Here is a 16,088-nt window from a genome sequence, read left to right as displayed (position 1 = left end):
CATTTCATTATCGAGTGGGAATTACCACGACTCATCTGTCTGTGACTGACAGGCTGCTCTGTACGAGATTTATTTCTGCTTTCAACACCAGGACCTAGACAATGGTCAAATTCAGTCAAGGAGTTTGGCAATATAAACCAACCACCCATTCAAAATATCTTGTGCAACCTTCTGATATAGTCGGTCTCTCAATGATGGTAGCGCTCTATTGTTTGGAACATACGATGTCGAGAAGCCGTGAGAGCTATCCACGTACATTGATACATCATCTGAGGCTTTCTACACTCATCAAATTACATGCGATCAACTTCAGGAAACACCATGGCCAAAATTCTATCATATTGAGGAGAGCAAACCGACAATCTCTGATACTAGCTGCACCTCCATCCGACCCCCACCGGCGCTCTATCTTTTTTTGTGTTTTCTGTTTTTCGACAACGAAATGCATCGCAAATTGGTATCACCCGGTCCAAAGCGCCTGTAATGCTCTGAATGTGCTGAGGAATGAAGCCTGCGTGTCATGACAACAGACCATATGCGCCTCGCCTATCTAATAGCACCACACCAACTCCCCCTATGCGGTGTTGAGTCATTTTTCCAAGCGCCATGCTCCGTCAGGAGAGGCTGTCTCGATACCATTTCGACCCAAAAAGCAAACCTCAATACAGCACAAGCAACTTATCGAATTCATCGTCTCAACTTCGCGAGGGCTGTCCGTATCGAAAGCGCTGGACCCATCGTCCAAACAGCACCGCCGAACCATCCCTGAAATTTCTTCTTGTTTCCCAAGCCCGAAGGGGCCACAAGCGATTATGTTCAGAATCCACCCATGAAAGCGTCGTGGCCTGTACCGTGGGTCTTGGAGTCTCTGCCGAAGCCCATGGGCTGGTTGAAGTCGAACTCAGGCTGAGCAGCCGTGGCAGCAGATTCTCCACCTCGCGCCGCATCTTGTCCCTGGCGTCCTCCACTTCGACCAGTCTGTGGCTGGCCCTGACCACTCTGTGCCTGTCCCTGAGACCTTGATCCACCTTGACCACCCTGACCCTGACCCTGGACTCGACCCTGCGCCTGAGGCTGGGGAACAGTCGCCGCAGCGGGGGCACTCGGGCTACCGGGCGAGCCCTCATCTCCGTCCCAGATGAATTCGTGGTCAGGAGCGCCGTACTCGAGGGCCTTCGCCTTCCAGTAGCGCGTCTCGGCGTCCTTGCGGGCACGAGAGCGGCGCGCGGCCTGGTTGTTGCGCACCTGGCCGCGGCGGCGGACATAGGCGTCGCAGTGCCGCCAGACGGCCTGGGCGTCGGCAGTGGTGTAGGCCGTGTTGGTGATGGGCTGCGGGGCATCCCCCACGCCGGCCGCCTTGGCCAGCTCGTAGCAGTGCTCGCGGATGTCCTTGATCTCGGTGCTCGACAGGTACTTGAGCGTCGTGGGCTCCGTCAGGAACACGTGCCAGTGGTTCACCCCGTACGGCCGCCACTCCGGGTCCGGGTGCCTCAGCGGGCCGGCCTCCAGGATCCGGTTCGGCGGCACGTGCGCCGTGTGACTCGCCGCCGGCGCCTGCTGGTCTCCTCCACCCGCCAGGGAGCTGGCTGCCGGGCTGCTGGTGTTTACTGCCGGGCTGCTGGTGATCGCGGCCGGTGCGGTGCCCGTGGAGCCTACGGACGTACGTGGGCGCTTCCGGACTGGAGTTCTTGGAGTGTCCTCCGTGGCGATGGAGCGGAGATCGGGCTTGGTCTCCTCTTCCTCTTGCATGAAGCTCTCGTACTTGGTCGGGAATGGAGGGAAGGCAGAGTGATCTGGGTCGAATTTAGGCACGGGGCTCATCGTGTTGTATCCGAGGCGCTGCTGCGCGTTCTGCTGCATGCCTCCACTGACGCCAAGAGAAGTATTATAGCCACCCATCATGAATAGACTGGGATCCAGAGAGGAGTTCAGAGTGCTGTCAAAGAGTCCTGTCATATCGGAACTGCTCGCGGTATCGTCCAACCTTGTCAAGTCGACTTGAAAGCCTGGGCGCTGGTTCTGGCCAGGGTTGGCTGCTGGACTGGGAGCTGCGCGTGACGTGTTCGGGTTAACCCCACGAGTAGCCTGACGACTCTGGCGGTTGAATTTGTTACCCGTACCATTACCAGTGCCACCTTGGTTACTGGCGTTGCCAGAAGGCATGCTGTTGCGAGGCATAGTGTTCATGGGGATATTTCCCGTCAGAGACAACGGGATAAAGAGGCTTGGATTCGAAGGAGCGCTCGGGATATTGGGAATGCCCGTGTTGTCGGTGCAGAACAACTGGTTAGGGTCGAGTCCGTGGCCAGCTTCCTCCAGGCTGGGAAATTGGGAATTGATATACGAACCGCCGGTCTCGTGAATCACCGGGAGGGGGTGACTCGGCGAGACGGTTGGGGCTCCGACATCTGAGATGGGACATCAGGTCAGCATTTCTGTTAGCTGGTAGGGGGCAGAAGAGATGACAGTAGGGATGAAAAGCATGGGAACTAATACGCTGGCCGGCAAAAGGGTGGAAGGTAGGGGGGAATAGTCCGGAAAAGTGACGCACGGAGATCCTTGCGGCTTTGAGCCATATTGGCTCGATGTGATAAATATGTAATGGCCTCTGTGATAATATGACAGCAATGAAGTTTCAGTGTTCAATAGGGGTGGGGGGGGGGGGGGGCTCAAGGAACCTTGAGCATAACCTTGCTTCCTATCAGGTATGAGCAAATAATACCTCCAGGTAGAAGACAATGGGTCTCGTGGTCTTTGTGAGAACCACAGTGCTTTTTGGGAAGACACTGATGAGTAGATTTTGATAGCCGAGAGGCTTGTAATTTGGATATTGAAGTTGAACAGTGAGGCGGAGAACTTACTAGTATCGGTGTTGTTGTCAGAGGCAACAGTGTCGGCGGTGTTGCCAGACCAAGGCTGGATTGCTGAAAGGCCAGGAGAGTCTTGGCCCTCAACTGCAGGGTCAGATTTGACCTTTCTTGGAGGCATCTTGGTTGCATCCAACAACTGGGTGTTTTGGATGTTGTGAGGAGCGCTGAGAAATGCTTGGTTATGTATGATGGCAACACAGATGAAGTGTTATCCAGTTATTGCAGATCTAGCGTTAAGAATCCTGGTTAACAAACATTTCAAATTGTAGATCAAATGGTGCTAGTTCACTTGATATATATGTAAATTGCGCCGCGCAGTGAAGAGGACCTTGAAACACCATTCACTTTATAATGCTTGCCGTGGCAACAAAGTGACGGCAGTGGACAAGAGTCTTGGTGGTTAGGTGCTTGATTAACTGAATTTGGGTCGCCGACCGGAGATCGAGGAGTGCTTCAAATTTGGGTTCAGTTCAGGCTTACCTTGATCGCCTCTCCAAATCAAACGTGGTGTAGGGCCAGATTGTCCTCGAGTCACTATTCATGACAGCCGAGGTCAGCCTTCGGAGGCGACTTCGAGACTGCACCTTGTTTAGTGTGCCGTGAGGCTAGGGAGAGAAAACAGACTGGAACGGTATACCAGTCTCGTCAGACCCACTGAGGTGTATCAATGTGCAGCGAGGTTCCACCCGAAGCATGGAATGCGTCCAAGCTATCCTGGTTCTTGAGGCAATGTGGCGCTCATCAGTCCCTGACGGTGTTGAAAGAGCTCGGGGTTGTGTATCTTTGTTTACTTAGGCTGTAGGGCAAACTAGCGTCATTGTTGAATCCAACTTGAAGATAAGCGCTGCTGGAATGGACTGCCTCTCAGTGTTGTAGGAGAATTTGCACTTTTTCGATTGGTATTGAAAAGCCCTGAAAGCGAAGTTGCGGATACCGATCCAAAGCTTGGCCAATTGTCAATAGCTTAACAGTCCTCAATGTAGTGGTCATGAAAGCCAATCTCCAGAATGTCCCTCAAAAGTGTCCTCAGAATGACTGGGCGACCTCAGGATTACGATGAGAAGTTCTCCTCAGGTTCGGGACTTGTATTGGATTTCGTAGAGGGAATGAGCTAGAAGCTGAGTCCGTACGAATAACGGTTGCCTTTATACCTCTGTCGTTATGGTGAGGGTCACGGCAGAAGCCGAGCTTGTACAGAAGGGTACTAATATATTCAGGGAACAAATTGACCCGGCAGACCCACCCAGATTAGCATACTATTGTTGTATCAGACGATCAGTCCAATTGACTGTCTTTCCCCTATCTCAATCGAAGGAGACAGAACAGCAAGCGCTTCGATGTTAATGGCTAGAATAGCCGGGCTGTTCGAGAAGCTCCACGGGGTTATCCCAAATGCCGATGCTACAAGGAGCAAACGGACTGGAATCGTAGTGTATCTCGAAACACTACAAACGGGAGGATTGGTTCAGAGGCCACTTTTGCTTGTAGGAAGTGGTGAGAAGGTGATATCGAGTGTAGTGGGCGACCACAGCCAAATGAGGAGCCGGAGTATCGAACTTATCATCGATACCGAGCTAAATGATGAATGTGAGATGATAAGTGTACAACACCGGAAGTTCCAAGGGCTGTCTCCAGAGTTGACTGATCTTGGTGGTGTTTAGGCGAGAGCGAGCCTGTATGGGCATTGGAAGGAGGGAATCGAGGTGGTTAAATGGACTGATTCAGGGCTACTTGCCAGGTGTCAGAGATATTGGACAAATCTACCCAGGTATCTGTCTGTCCAGAGGGTATCAAGTGTGCTTGTCAGGTGTCATTATGGATCATCCCGTCAAAGAAGGTGCAAGTTATTTGAATTTAGGCAAGTCCTCAACGAAGACGGAGACCGGCAGGCAGGTCGCAGCTCGACCAAAAAGTGGGCAAAGATTCAAGAATAATGGTCCTGGCAGAAGTCAAGATGCTGCTACGCTTGAGTATATAAGCAGTGGGACATGGAAAATTGGGTCCGTGGAAAAGACACAGATAAGCACTGGTGGCAATGGGACCGTCGGACATATGGTGGAGTACAATGGATTATTATGTAAACGACTCTAAAGATATCTATCCTCCTCTTCACATGAGAAACATGGCGGCATTGAAACCAAGGCCGACCAAAGCAGCGACAGTGAGGCCAGATCGTGACGCCGCGTTGGTGGGAGACGGTGTTGCGCCACCTGTGGTCGGTGTTCCTGTCGAGCCAGAATCGCCAGATTCAGTTCCATTCTGTGTTGCATTTGGCCTCAGTGTTCCCTCACTAAAAGTATCCGGTCGAATGCAATTCAAGTAGGTCTCAGATTGCGCCGACGAGTCGTTGTAAACATTGATTGTTGTGGTGATCACCGGCCAGATGTGAGTTGCAGCGGCCAGCCACGCTGCTTCGTCTCCTTTGGTCGCATGCACAGTGCCGTACTGGTAGAGGATTTGCTCAGATCCATTTCCAAATGCTATGTCTAATTAGCTGCAATGTACTTTTTGGGGTAGTATGCGTTGGTCGGGTGACTCACATGAACCAACTCCTGATAAGTCGGAAAATTGAGATTCACAGCTAGCTGGAACGCTCGGTAGGAAGTTGCTGCAGTCGCTGTTAAGGCCTTGAGAGGCAGCAGAGTAAAAGTCCGAGATGCACTCTTCCGACAGCATCTTGCTACAACCAAAGCCATCTTGCGCATCGAGGTCTGCCGATGCCGCTGTCACATTTGCCGACAGACCTGAGTAGATGGCGACACAGGTAGTCAGGTTGCGCTGGGCCGATTCCACTCCGAGAGAGAGAACAGAAGTAGAGGCGAAGTTGTCTGAATCTGGAATGGGTACGTCGGCGCTCACCGCAATGCTCAACGAGTACGCGACATTCGACCGATCGAAGGTTATGATTCCCGTGGCATTAGCCTTGTCTGGATCAGAGTATTCTGAGGTGGGAATTCCGAATAGCCCTTCATCGCCAGCCCCAAAGATACTCTCGTCCCCAGTTTGACAAGAGGCCAGAGGGGTCAAGGCCAGGGCGAGTAGCGAAAGAGAAAGACGAGATGCCATCGGCGCTGCTTTCGATTCCTCAGTCAAGTGTGGCGGTAATACTCCGAGATATACTCTTGCGCTTGAAAATATTTTCGATCTTCGAGAATTGGAAGTGGATGCCTCTCTAGACAAGACAGATGTATCAATGAGCGGGTTATGTCTGTTATAAATCTAATCACCGCGCGATCGTACATGTAGGTACCTAGAGGGAGCGGCCGCCTCCTCGGACCCAAGGCTACATCATCGGATTGTATGCTGCCACAGTCTTTATCCAGAGTGGCTGCAGCGAATCCTTTGTATGATGTGAGATTTAGGAGCAAGATCGTGGCGTCGGCTTCTTGGCAAGGAGGCTACCGACTGTGCCTCATAGGGCGATCCATCAGCTTGCGCCACAGATGTAGAGCATTTCCCCATCTGAGCCAACGCGATATCTTCGACTCCACGTTGTTGTGGCCCCAGGACAGGATGATGCATGCAATATCTCGAAAAGCTGACCTACGCGGATTTGGTCACAGCATTCTCAGCAGCCGTCCGTGACCATGTGACCACGCATACAGCATCTCCATTTTCCACATACAGCATCCCACTCAGCCGAGGTGAGAAATTTGCTGGAAATGTAAATGATGTCCAGTGATGAAGTTGGTGGGACTCTTTGGAGAAGATAGATGCGTGAGTACCCACAACAGTTGTCGTCAGTAGGGTTAGGGGGGAGCAGGAGAGCCAGCATGATGGGGGGGGGGGGGGTTCCCTGTGGGGCCGGTCACTCCCAGTGTAAACTAGGCCTGGTGGGTCGCGTCTCCAACATTTTGGGGTCTGTCGACGCGTCTGCTGTAAGTGCTTCCCTGACGCGTCTTTCCACACCAGATTAACCTTCAAACTACCGCAGTTCTGGTTACCCACGAACACAATTGGTGCCAGTCAAGTCTCCTACGCCAATTCGACAACCTCAAATACGTACAAATAGCTGGAGGCGTCTGCCATCATGGCTGCTCCTTCCTCTCCAATCACGTACCCCCCGAGCTCGTCGCCTGCGATTCCTCCGAAGCGTCCTTTCCGAGATGGCTACCAACAACCAACCAGGCCCAAGGCGAGAGGCGGTTTTCTTATGGAGGATTCTGATGAAGAGGAATTGAATGAAGAGCCAAGCCCGAAACGGATCATGACCAAGGACCCAAGGGCGACTGCAGGCTTGACAGCAAGCAACACGGCAGAAGCTATTACCCAGGAAACAGAGAACAACTCTAGTGCTGGAGATAAGGAGGTCAGAACCGAGGAAGAGCCCACAGAAATACCAGACGCGCAGCCAAGAGACGCAACTGTCGTCGATGAAGAGGAGGAAGCTCGCTATGCGCGCCTTTTCAGCAGACACGACGCGCCGACCGAGACGCCCACACAAACACGGATTGGGCGGGACGGCTACGCTTTCGTCACATGCTCGGGCAAGTCTGATGGTGTTCTGAAACGCACGAAGACCACCACCACCAACTACAAAGATATGGTTGCTGAGCGATCGAGAACCAAGGAGGGCCGGGCGAAGCGCGCTTACTTTGGCATTGATATCCATAAACTCATGGGTGATGCCACCAACGAAATGGTAGCTTCAAAGACCAAGTCAAAACCGGCACCTAGCCACACAATACCGGTTATGCCGTCTGTGGAAGACCGAGCTGCGAATCCCAGAAAGCCAAAGAGGACCATGCTTTGGACAGAGAAATACCGCGCCAGGAGCTTCATAGACCTTGTGGGCGACGACTTCACAAATAGGCAGGTTTTACGATGGCTGAAGCGCTGGGACACCATCGTTTTCCCTAACTCGGCCCGGACCAAGCCTGCCGGGGCGAGGAAACAGGCAGCTCAGCAGCAAGAAGAGGAAGATAAGCCACACAAGAAGATCCTGATGCTGACAGGGCCGCCTGGTCTTGGAAAGACAACACTTGCACACGTTTGCGCACGACAAGCAGGATACGAGGTGATCGAGATCAATGCAAGCGACGATCGAAGCCGGGACGTTGTTAAGGGGCGGATCAGAACTAGTCTGGGCACAGAGAGCGTCAAGACGGTTGAGCATGCCAAGCCGAAACCCGGGGCCAAAGCCAAGGTTGCCCGCCCAGCGTGTGTCGTGGTTGACGAAGTCGATGGTGTCACAACCGGCTCCGGCGCATCGGGAGAGGGTGGCTTTGTCAAGGCCTTGATTGACCTAGTGATAACTGACCAGAGGAACAGCTCTGGGGAAGCATCGGCGGCGAGGAAAAAGAAGAGGGGGGATGACTTTCGCCAAATGAGGCCACTGATCCTTATTTGCAACGATGTGTACCATCCATCCCTTCGTCCGCTCCGACAGTCTGGCCACGCAGAAATCATTCGTATCGGGAAGCCGTCTGTCGATGCTGTCGTGGGCCGACTGAAGGCAATCTTTGAGAAAGAAGGAATATCCTGCGAGAAGGATGCTGCACGAAAGCTTTGCGAATCGGCGTGGGGTATGTCGAATGCACTCGATGCCAAGAAAGGTGCCGAGAGTGCCGCAGAAGGTGATCTCAGAGGCGTAATGGTAGTAGGAGAATGGGTCGCCGGCAGGTTGAGAGCACAAGATTCGAAAGGCCCGATGCAGCTCACACGCCAGTGGATTGACAAAAACATCGTCCAAGATTTGCAACATGGTGGTGGCGGCGCTCGTGGACTTGGCCGGGGAGGCGTCAAGGAGATTGTCAGTCGCGTTTTTCAAGAGGGTGCTGGATTTCCCCGGCAAGCCGACATGAGCGTGAACAAGAAGACAAGGCACGAACAGCCACAGGCCCAGCTGGGCTTCACGGAGCATTTGAAGAAGCACGCCATCGAACGACTGCGCGAAATGGTAGACACGAGCGGCGAAGTGGATCGAATCCTGACCGACATCTTCTCCGAATACCCCAATCGCGAGTTCAACGACGATTCTTACTTATCTAAACCGAATGAAGCATACGAATGGCTTAGTTTTCATGACGACTGTTCATCACGTCTTTACGCCAGTCAGGAGTGGGAACTTGCACCTTACCTCAGCCAACCTGTGCTGGCGTGCCACCACCTCTTCGCAAGCCCACATCGACCACAGGCCAACGCGGGTTTCGACAAACAGTGGCGAGCCGCAGAAGGCGATGCCGGGGCCACGGAAGTGCCACTGCCCTTTACCGGGCCTCGTGCTGACTACACTGCATACGAGACGAGCAAGCAGAATCGGGCGTTGCTGCAAGGACTCCAGGGCCAACTACCGCCCACGTTGATGCGGGCTTTCAGAAGCCCAGAGGACATTGCGACCGACTTTTTGCCATATTTGATCCGATTGGTCTCACCAGATGTCAAACCCGTGGTCGTGGGTGGGAGCAGCGACAAAGGCGCTGTTGCAAGCGTACGGCGAGAAACCGAGAAGAACATGGTCAGGAGAGGTACCGAGGTGCTGGCCGAGGTCGGCATCGCTCTGCTGAAGGGCAAGATCGAGGACTCTAACCCGTCCATGGCGGGGAGGACGCAGTGGGTGTACCGCATGGATCCGTAAGTTGAAGTGTTTCTACGTCCTTTTAGTCTCATGCTGATCATCCTGCAGTGACCTCGATATGCTTTCCACCTTCGAGACAGCAGGCGAACACGTCCTAGCCACGCAGATCCCGGTGCGCTACGCTGTCCGGCAAGTCCTTGACCAGGAGCTGCAGAAGACGATCGCGCAGCGCGAAGCGGCCGCCCGCCAAGCGCGCTTCAAGGCCGGCATGGGTACCGTCGAGCTGGCCCAGCACGACATGCTACTGCACGATGACAAAGAGAACGCCTCCTCTGGGCAGAAGGCCCTCCCCATCATGCCTACCGTTGTCAAGAAGGATTTCTTTGGACGTGTCGTCCTGGAGAAGCCGCTGCAGGAGATTGATGGGAACAGTGGTGGTTCGAAGAAGGGCCAGGTGGCTGAGAAGGGGGAGAATAAAGTCTGGGTTACCTATCATGAGGGCTTGAATAATGCTGTGAGGAAGCCGATCACATTGGATGACTTCCTGAGGGGACTTTAAATCGTTATTGAGAGATGAGGCTGGGACGCTTGTTCTTGGACAAATAATGCATTATTTGGTGTTATGAGGTCTTCCAGCGGATATCATTCAAGAGGCATTCTGGCACTTTTGCTTATCGCCCAATCCCAATGTTTAGACAGTCCAAGGCCATATGTGTGACATGGCGGGGCGTGGTGCATGCTGTGCTAAGCTGCCTTGGGCTACCTGCAGTGGCACTGCACGTCAGACAATCCCCAAGGCTGCGAGCCATCTGAGCGAGTGGCGGTCCTGAAAGCCCCGCCGTGGAAGCCAATATTCGTATGGTCAACTTCTGTCAAGCAACAGATGCAAGAGAACTACACCAGAGACGGCCCTCCGTCGCGATGGCTGTGACGACCCGTCAAGATCACGGTCTCGCAACGCCGTCTCCATTCCTGGGACTCTCGCCAGGTTCGCCGGCTCTACAGCTTGGTGACCTGATAGGGACAGTCAACGGCGAATTGTACGCCGGGTGGTATCTAGCCAGCCCACACCAACCGTCAGTGTCCCGACACAAATACTCGAGACCAGCATCGCAGACTGTTGCTTGCTAATCTAGTGCATGCTACCAGGCTATCCGATCCAGCCAAGTCCGCATACGAAAGTGCCCTCGACATCCTTGAAAAGACACTCACAATCGACGAATACCAGACACCATGGCTGCAACGCCAAAGCTCGATGCAAGATGTCCGGGAAGCGGTGGTGCAGGCTCTCAAGGAATACAGAACAAAGGCGAAGGGCAACAAGGTTCAAGAATGGCTGTCAAGTTGTTCTGAAAGAGTAATGTACTATGGAGGTAGGCGAAAGAGCCGTCCGTATTTATGGGAAGCAATGGCTGATCCTTGTCTGTGCAGCAATCTTCGACACTTTCGCTCAACACCACCCGGAGTACGTCTCGTTGGCCTGGGGAGCCATGAAATTTCTGTTTATCTCAGTTCTGAATCACGAAGAATTGCTCAGCGAAATTTCCAAGGCAATCGCCAACCTCGCAGATGTGTTGCCGCGAACGGAGCTCCATTCGATTCTCTATCCCACGGCTCGGATGCAAGAGGCAGTCTCGCTGCTATATGCCAAGATAATTGAATTTGTTGTCAAGGCTATCAAGTGGTGCAAAAAGGGCAAGGCGAGACATGCCATCGCGGCCATCGCGCATCCGTTTGAGCTCAAGTTCAAAGCCATCATTGACGAGATCACGAAACGCTCTAGAGCAGTAGACGAGTTGGCTAACGCGGCCTCGAAGGCTGAAATTCGAGACCTACATTTCACAGTACATCAGATGAGTACATCGATTGCACAACTCACCGAGACGATGGCCTGTAAGTGAGAGCATTACTGATGTCTAGCCAGGCCATGTAAGATGGACCGAGACTGACTAACACTTCTGGAAAGTCCACCAGCAGCAGCAGACCATACATAACCAGTCTTTGCTGAGCCTTCGAGCAGAACAACAGCATATGTTCCGAATGGCTCAAATTGAAGAATTTCGCAGAACAGTATTATTACTCGACGATACGCCGGATGCATCACAGAATTTTGCATTTTGCAAATCAATGCGAACTCGGCGCAGGCAGAGACTACCAACACAGCTGCCCATGACTGCACTATCCAAACTGAGAGCCTGGGTATCGGACCCTTCCTCTTCCATGATCCTCGCCCAGGGACAGGGCATCAAAACGAGTTCACTAGACTTTGCCGTTGACTTTTCGGATGCTGTTCTCGACCGCGACTACCCAGTTATTTGGGCACTACCTGGGGACATTGACAGTTCTCAGCCAACCCCATCAGTCATCGGTATCCTAAGATCTCTAATTTCACAGCTGCTTGAATTAGAATATGGCCAACCCCAGAATGGAGCAAGCTCGGTCGCCCTCAAACATTTCAAAGGGAAGACAAACACTCGGCATTGGTTTGAGATCCTCGAGCGCTGTATTTCTAACTTTTCTCGCTTGTTCGTCATCATCGATACGAGCCTAGTGCAAAACTCTCTTCAGGAGGAAGTGAGAGGTGACGAAGACTTCGCTCTCAGTGACTTCACACAGAGCTTCTCAGACATTGTTACTCGTTCAGATAAAGAGGGGCTCAAAGTTGTCGTCATATCTTGGAGGTTTGACACAGCTACCTCGATGGAATCCGGGGGAATATTCGATGAAATGCAATTTGCTACAGACATGGGCAGTAGAGTACAAAGAATGATGCGGCAACCGAGATATCGAGCCATGTTCAGAAGGAGGGATCAGAGCTTGGCGAAGAATCTCAACTTCCCAGTTAACGGAATACCCTAGAGCATGGAATATAATTTACTCGGCAAGTGGAACTATCTGTAGATTCGCGCTTACGCAGCCAACTACCATGACATAGTCTATGTTGTGCAACCACATAGACCGTTTGGTTATAGCGCCATGCGTTGATGCCTTAAAAAAAGTCATCCAGTCCTCAATCAGAAACCCAGAGCCTCATAAACAGCGATGACCACGCATTCCCATGACGGCCGCACCCCAATTACTCTGCTGAACCAGCGCCATCCAACAGGTGACCCAGAGAAATCGAGGCATACCGCTCTTTGAGATGCCAAGATGGAGCGAGAGCACGGATCCTCCCCGGAACTTCCTCTGAGGCCACCTCAGTTCAAGGCAGTCAATGAAAACGGCATGTTCATGAGTTCTACGATCTCCAAAGATGACACAGAGGGAGATTTCTCCACGAAAAGCAACTTGCTTTTGCAGTTCAACAACAGGACTGGAAAAGGTCGGTCAAGGGAGATTCGAGAAGAGGGGCCTGAGTACTCATCGCAACTCGGGTGTGGTTCGACGTGCTAATTGCGCAAAAGGAAAACGACTGCGCGTCCATTCATTCGTACCGTTGGGTAGTGGCAGTCCTTCCGAAGAAACAGATGAGGACCGCGGTGTTACAGACCAACAGCGTGAGATCGCGTGGCCCAAGGAACGGGCCGACGAACAGGCTCATTGGCGTCGCAAAGCTACGGCAAGACCAGAACTTCTTCATGGTGTGGCTGGGCGAAACGATTCTTCTTCGACAAATGATTTGGGTTTGCAAAAAAAGGGTAAACATCGTCAAGGCTTCCATGAATCCGAAGGGTCTTCCGACGATTCCGCGGCGCCGTCAGCCAGGAAGGTGAAACCGGATTCAAATACCAGTTCAAGCTTGAATTTTAAAGATGTCCTCGGATTCACAGACGATAACAAGAATAGTCGTGTGTCGAATGAAGGAATTGGTGAAAAAGCTTCACCTAGAGCGGGTACAGTTTCCAATCCTTCGAAGGTGGTCGAAAATACACCAGTTGCTTCATCGTCGTTCTCATTGCCTTCTACAAAGACGAGCGAGTGGTCGAAGCGTGTTGCTGCGGACCAGTGCCAACAACAGCCCAATCGAGCTTTGAGTGAGCCCCAACCAACCTTGTCGGAGTCACTGAATGCAATCACTGAGAGATTTCTCAACATCGATGCCTTGGATCAGAAGCAAGACATTTCCAGGTTCATAGCGTATCTTCTAGATACCATTGAGCTTCTTGACAGCAAAGTCAAATTCCTCGAGGCGCGAGAGTCCGTGCAAAGTTTCAGCAGTCACAACCAATCTCTGTTGTCGGGATGTCAGAAACCACATCCTGTCGCCAGTGCATTCTTACACAGAATCCTTTGCAACAATCAGAGCCACCATCACAATAATTCACTCTCTGAGGATGAGCCGACTTATCGAGATACTCACACCAGCGGCGACGCAAAGCTGATGGGCCACAAAATGGTTCACAACCTCGACAACTATCTTGATATGCAACCAAATATGTCTTTCCTTGTCATTACAGATCATCATTGCACTCATAATGACAGGAACAATGATGAACAGAGCGGCCAAGGTAGCAAGCGCACTTTTGGGAAAAGGGCAGAAAGTCTTCGGGTAGTATCACCTTTGTTGCATAAAGCACTGACTCAAGTTGCGGAGTACCACCCGTTTCCGATGAGCAGAGATGGGAACCTTCCACAGGATCTGGAGATGAAAGCCCCCTACCTGTTTTTGTTCCATCACCACGACAGGCTAGTTGAGCTAGCCCGGGACAAGGGTTATGAAGCCGTGTTATGCCCACTACTAGAGTTCTTGGCTACAAAATATGGCAAAGAGTACGACGAGGCTAGAGTTCTTCTCAAGGAAGGAATCATTACTGCTGAACACGTCTCAAAATTGTTCAAACCCAATCAGATGGTTATCGGCCGACAAAAAGCAGGTGTTCTGGAAGCGCACATACTGAACGGACATGTTACTATCGCAAAAGACAAAATCCTTTTCGAAGGTTGGTCGTGGACGTATGATGGGAATGAGCTGCGAAGGCAGCCTTGGTCGCAATATATTGAAAGTGTCCCGGACGAGCGGACGCGGATCGTCGACCTCAAAATTCACCCAGTGGAGTTTGCGCCGGATGAAGACATAATGGCTCTTGAGAAAAGAGGAAGAAAGTTTTGGAACATGAGGAACCAAACATATATCTGCTACACCGGCTGGGACGCAGCCCGGGATCATCAATACGTATGTAGACACCTCTCCTTCCCGTCTGTGAGAATTTTGGAGTTTTTCTTTGTCTTTCTGACCATAATTCAGATAGAAGAGAGATTCATGGTCGATATGGCGACTTATACATTGATGCATCAAGACTTTTTCGTCGGCGCTCGTCGCTTGGGTCAAGACGAAGCTTACGACGGGCTTTCGAGGCTCGACCCTTGGCCTCTCACTGTCAGCAAGATAGAGGAGGACCTGTCACGTAAAGCATTGATGCTTCTTCCGAACTCGATTTATGGATTCAAGCTTCGAGCAAAGAAGTGGAGTGAGTGCAACACCTCCCGAATCAACGCTAGCAACTCGCATCAGATATGTAAACTGATTGATGTTAGTCAACCTGCTCGTTGACAACTTTCACAGTATGAAATGGAACACGAAAGCCTTCAAACGTCTGGTCCTTGATGAAGCTGCGAAGAAGATGATTTATGCACTGATTGATGTGCAGAAGTCAGCTGGCAAGATGGACGATATCATTTCTGGTAAGGGCAACGGCTTGATCATTCTGTTGCATGGTAGTCCAGGCACTGGAAAAACATTGACAGCAGAGAGGTTCGTGTTCTATAGTTTTGTTCTTCATAATCATGAGAATATCTAACCACGGAAGTCGTGCAGCGTGGCAGAGATCGCAGAGAAGCCTCTGTACCGCGTCACATGTGGTGATATCGGCACTGATGCCAAAGAGGTCGAGAAGTATTTGGAGACTGTTTTGCATTTGGGCAAAATCTGGGATTGCGGTATATGCATTCCTGATCTGTCTTTTTTGAGAAAACAAAAGGCATTGACGGGATCACAGTCCTCCTTTTGGATGAAGCAGACGTATTCCTTGAGGAACGCACTATGGCAGATCTCCAAAGAAACAGCCTGGTATCTGGTGAGAAGCCTTCAATGGGTCGAGTGAATATTGCAAGGCTGACATATTTGAATTGTTCTAGTATTTCTCCGCACGCTCGAGTATTACGAAGGCATACTCATACTGACCTCGAACCGCGTCGGCATCTTTGATGAGGCGTTCAAATCACGGATCCAGGTTGCCATCCACTACGATAACCTGACAAAGAGATCTCGAAAGGAAATATGGAGCAATCTGTTTGAAATGATTGAGGAGTCGGAGGACGAGGATGCAAACATCGCGGAGCTTGAAAGGAGACTCGACGAACTAGCAGCCCATGAAATGAATGGAAGGCAGATCCGCAACGCGCTGCTTACTGCTAGGCAGCTTGCCAAACACGAAGGGGAGAGGCTGGACTGGGAACACTTAAGACGGGTCATGAAGATCTCGGCGGACTTCAACAAGTATCTTAAGACAGTCAAGGGGCACAGTGATGATCAGTGGGCGCGGCAGGAGAACCTGAGATAGCAGATGTTGGGCTTGGCTGACTACTTCTTCCGGTTCATTCAAGCTATCTCCTCTGTCTTCTTCGACTTGTCTCTTAAATGCGTATGAATGTGTTCGTCAATTTTCATTCACTTTGGGGAACTCAAAGAATACTTAGGGATATTATAGGAAAATTTGGATTGAAGTCTCTTAGATATCAGCTGCTTTAAAATGATTTTCAAT

General features: G+C 51.6%; 5 protein-coding genes across 5 annotated transcripts; 3 read left to right on the top strand and 2 right to left on the bottom strand.

Moving 5' to 3' along the window:
• Window positions 1-816: 816 nt before the first annotated feature.
• J7T55_010603 (uncharacterized protein) lies at window positions 817-2,988 on the bottom strand (the record flags this gene model as incomplete). The annotated part of the gene is made up of 2 exons (XM_053145164.1): window positions 817-2,408; window positions 2,862-2,988. 2 exons carry the CDS (start codon window positions 2,986-2,988, stop codon window positions 817-819), a joined length of 1,719 nt encoding a protein of 572 aa, XP_052992450.1.
• Window positions 2,989-4,979: 1,991 nt separating this feature from the next.
• On the bottom strand, window positions 4,980-5,936 carry J7T55_010602 (uncharacterized protein; the record flags this gene model as incomplete). Its single annotated transcript, XM_053145163.1, has 2 exons — window positions 4,980-5,350; window positions 5,411-5,936. The coding sequence occupies 2 exons, from the start codon at window positions 5,934-5,936 to the stop codon at window positions 4,980-4,982; spliced, it is 897 nt and encodes a 298-aa protein (XP_052992449.1).
• Window positions 5,937-6,900: 964 nt separating this feature from the next.
• On the top strand, window positions 6,901-9,946 carry J7T55_010601 (uncharacterized protein; the record flags this gene model as incomplete). Its single annotated transcript, XM_053145162.1, has 2 exons — window positions 6,901-9,443; window positions 9,496-9,946. The coding sequence occupies 2 exons, from the start codon at window positions 6,901-6,903 to the stop codon at window positions 9,944-9,946; spliced, it is 2,994 nt and encodes a 997-aa protein (XP_052992448.1).
• Window positions 9,947-10,245: 299 nt separating this feature from the next.
• Window positions 10,246-12,246, top strand: J7T55_010600 (uncharacterized protein; the record flags this gene model as incomplete). Its single annotated transcript, XM_053145161.1, has 4 exons — window positions 10,246-10,463; window positions 10,537-10,760; window positions 10,819-11,280; window positions 11,354-12,246. The coding sequence occupies 4 exons, from the start codon at window positions 10,246-10,248 to the stop codon at window positions 12,244-12,246; spliced, it is 1,797 nt and encodes a 598-aa protein (XP_052992447.1).
• Window positions 12,247-12,537: 291 nt separating this feature from the next.
• J7T55_010599 (uncharacterized protein) lies at window positions 12,538-15,887 on the top strand (the record flags this gene model as incomplete). The annotated part of the gene is made up of 7 exons (XM_053145160.1): window positions 12,538-12,709; window positions 12,792-14,500; window positions 14,573-14,795; window positions 14,863-15,079; window positions 15,143-15,264; window positions 15,324-15,401; window positions 15,463-15,887. 7 exons carry the CDS (start codon window positions 12,538-12,540, stop codon window positions 15,885-15,887), a joined length of 2,946 nt encoding a protein of 981 aa, XP_052992446.1.
• Window positions 15,888-16,088: the final 201 nt, after the last annotated feature.

The sequence above is a fragment of the Diaporthe amygdali genome, assembly GCF_026229845.1.
Source record: "Diaporthe amygdali strain CAA958 chromosome Unknown NODE_19_length_847323_cov_64_739301, whole genome shotgun sequence".
Taxonomy (NCBI): Eukaryota; Fungi; Ascomycota; class Sordariomycetes; order Diaporthales; family Diaporthaceae; genus Diaporthe; species Diaporthe amygdali.
Note: the sequence above shows the minus strand (reverse complement) of the source record. Positions and strands in the feature narration are given on the sequence as shown.